We start from the raw sequence: 1,353 nt of genomic DNA on the forward strand, positions 1-1,353 counted from the left end.
GGGGGACTCGGGGCGGCCGGGGGACTCGGGGCGGCCGGGGGACTCGGGAGTGGCCGGGGGACACGGGGCGGCCGGGGGACTCGGGGCGGCCGGGGGACTCGGGCGGCCGGGGGACTCGGGGCGGCCGGGGGACTCGGGAGTGGCCGGGGGACTCGGGCGGCCGGGGGACACGGGGCGGCCGGGGGACTCGGGGCGGCCGGGGGACTCGGGGTCCCCCGGCCGCGCCTCAGTCATCCAGGTGCTGCTCCTCCCAGGTGGACGTGGGGATGGCGCTGTACGGGTCCATGATGACCTTGGCGCAGCGAATGATCATGACCACGAGGAAGAGGCAGAGGAAGACGAAGCAGGCCAGGGTCAGCCCTTTGTCCACGTCCACGAAGACGGGCTCGGGCGTGGGCTCCTCCTCCTCCAGCCCGGGGTCGACAGGTACCATTTTCCACGCCTGCGGGGAGCCAGGGCTGTGGGGAGGCAGGGCCACAGTCCGGCCTGCCGGGGCGGGGGTCGGGTCACGGCCCTGGAGCGACCCCTCGCCGCCCGGCCCCTCCTGAGGGCGTGAGGGGCCCAGGACACGCGCGTCCTCCCCGGGACCCAAAGGCCAACCTCGTGGGCGACCGCGGTCTGTGGCGGGGCCCGTGCCGCCCGGGCAGCGGGGACGGGTGACCGAGGACGGAGCTCCCGCACTTGTTCCCGCCGCCCGGCCCCGGGGAGGGCGATGTCACGACGCCTCTGGGTCTGCCCGGCGCCGACCCGGGGCGCTCAGAGCGGTGCAGGAACGAGGTCACGAGTGAGTTCGCTGCAGCAGCAGAAGCCGTTTGGCAGCGGAATGTTGAGCGGAACGTATGGACGGACCGCACAGGCCCCCCTGCACCGGACGGGGTCCCACGGAGGGTCTGCGCCCTCCCCCCACTGAGGGACAGGGGCGGAAGCCACAGGGGTCGTCAGAAGACCCGGTTGGGCGATCACAGGGACCCGCCTTGCGGGGGAATGTCAGATGACCGTCCCGCACGCCTTCACCTCCCTGCTGCGGGCGGTGACGAGGCCAGCGCGGTCAGGCCGTGTCCCAGGTGGGGATGCGCTCTGTGGTCCCTGGCCCCCGGGGCGGGGGGGCCGTGCTCTGACGAAGGGGGTCTCCCCAGGGCAGGGCTGCTGTCCCCGCACGCGTGGCCTCCGCAGGCCTCTCCCTCCGCTGGCGGGAGGCAGAGTGGGGACCAGTCTCCCCCGTCCCTCCGGACTTCAGGACCACACGGAGGTGAGCCTCGGGCCGGCGGGTCCCGGCACATCCATCACCGCTGGTGACCGTTCGTCCCCCTCGCTCAGATTCCCCCCCGTCCCCAGAGGGCACTGACCTGCCGG

General features: G+C 74.3%; 1 protein-coding gene across 1 annotated transcript; it reads right to left on the reverse strand.

Moving 5' to 3' along the window:
* Positions 1 to 226: 226 nt before the first annotated feature.
* CTXND1 (cortexin domain containing 1) lies at positions 227 to 715 on the reverse strand (the record flags this gene model as incomplete). Its single annotated transcript, XM_042987759.1, has 1 exon — positions 227 to 715. A coding segment is annotated over one exon (489 nt), but the record flags the coding sequence as incomplete, so codon positions are not given.
* Positions 716 to 1,353: the final 638 nt, after the last annotated feature.

This window comes from Panthera tigris, chromosome B3 (assembly GCF_018350195.1).
Source record: "Panthera tigris isolate Pti1 chromosome B3, P.tigris_Pti1_mat1.1, whole genome shotgun sequence".
Lineage (NCBI taxonomy): Eukaryota > Metazoa > Chordata > Mammalia > Carnivora > Felidae > Panthera > Panthera tigris.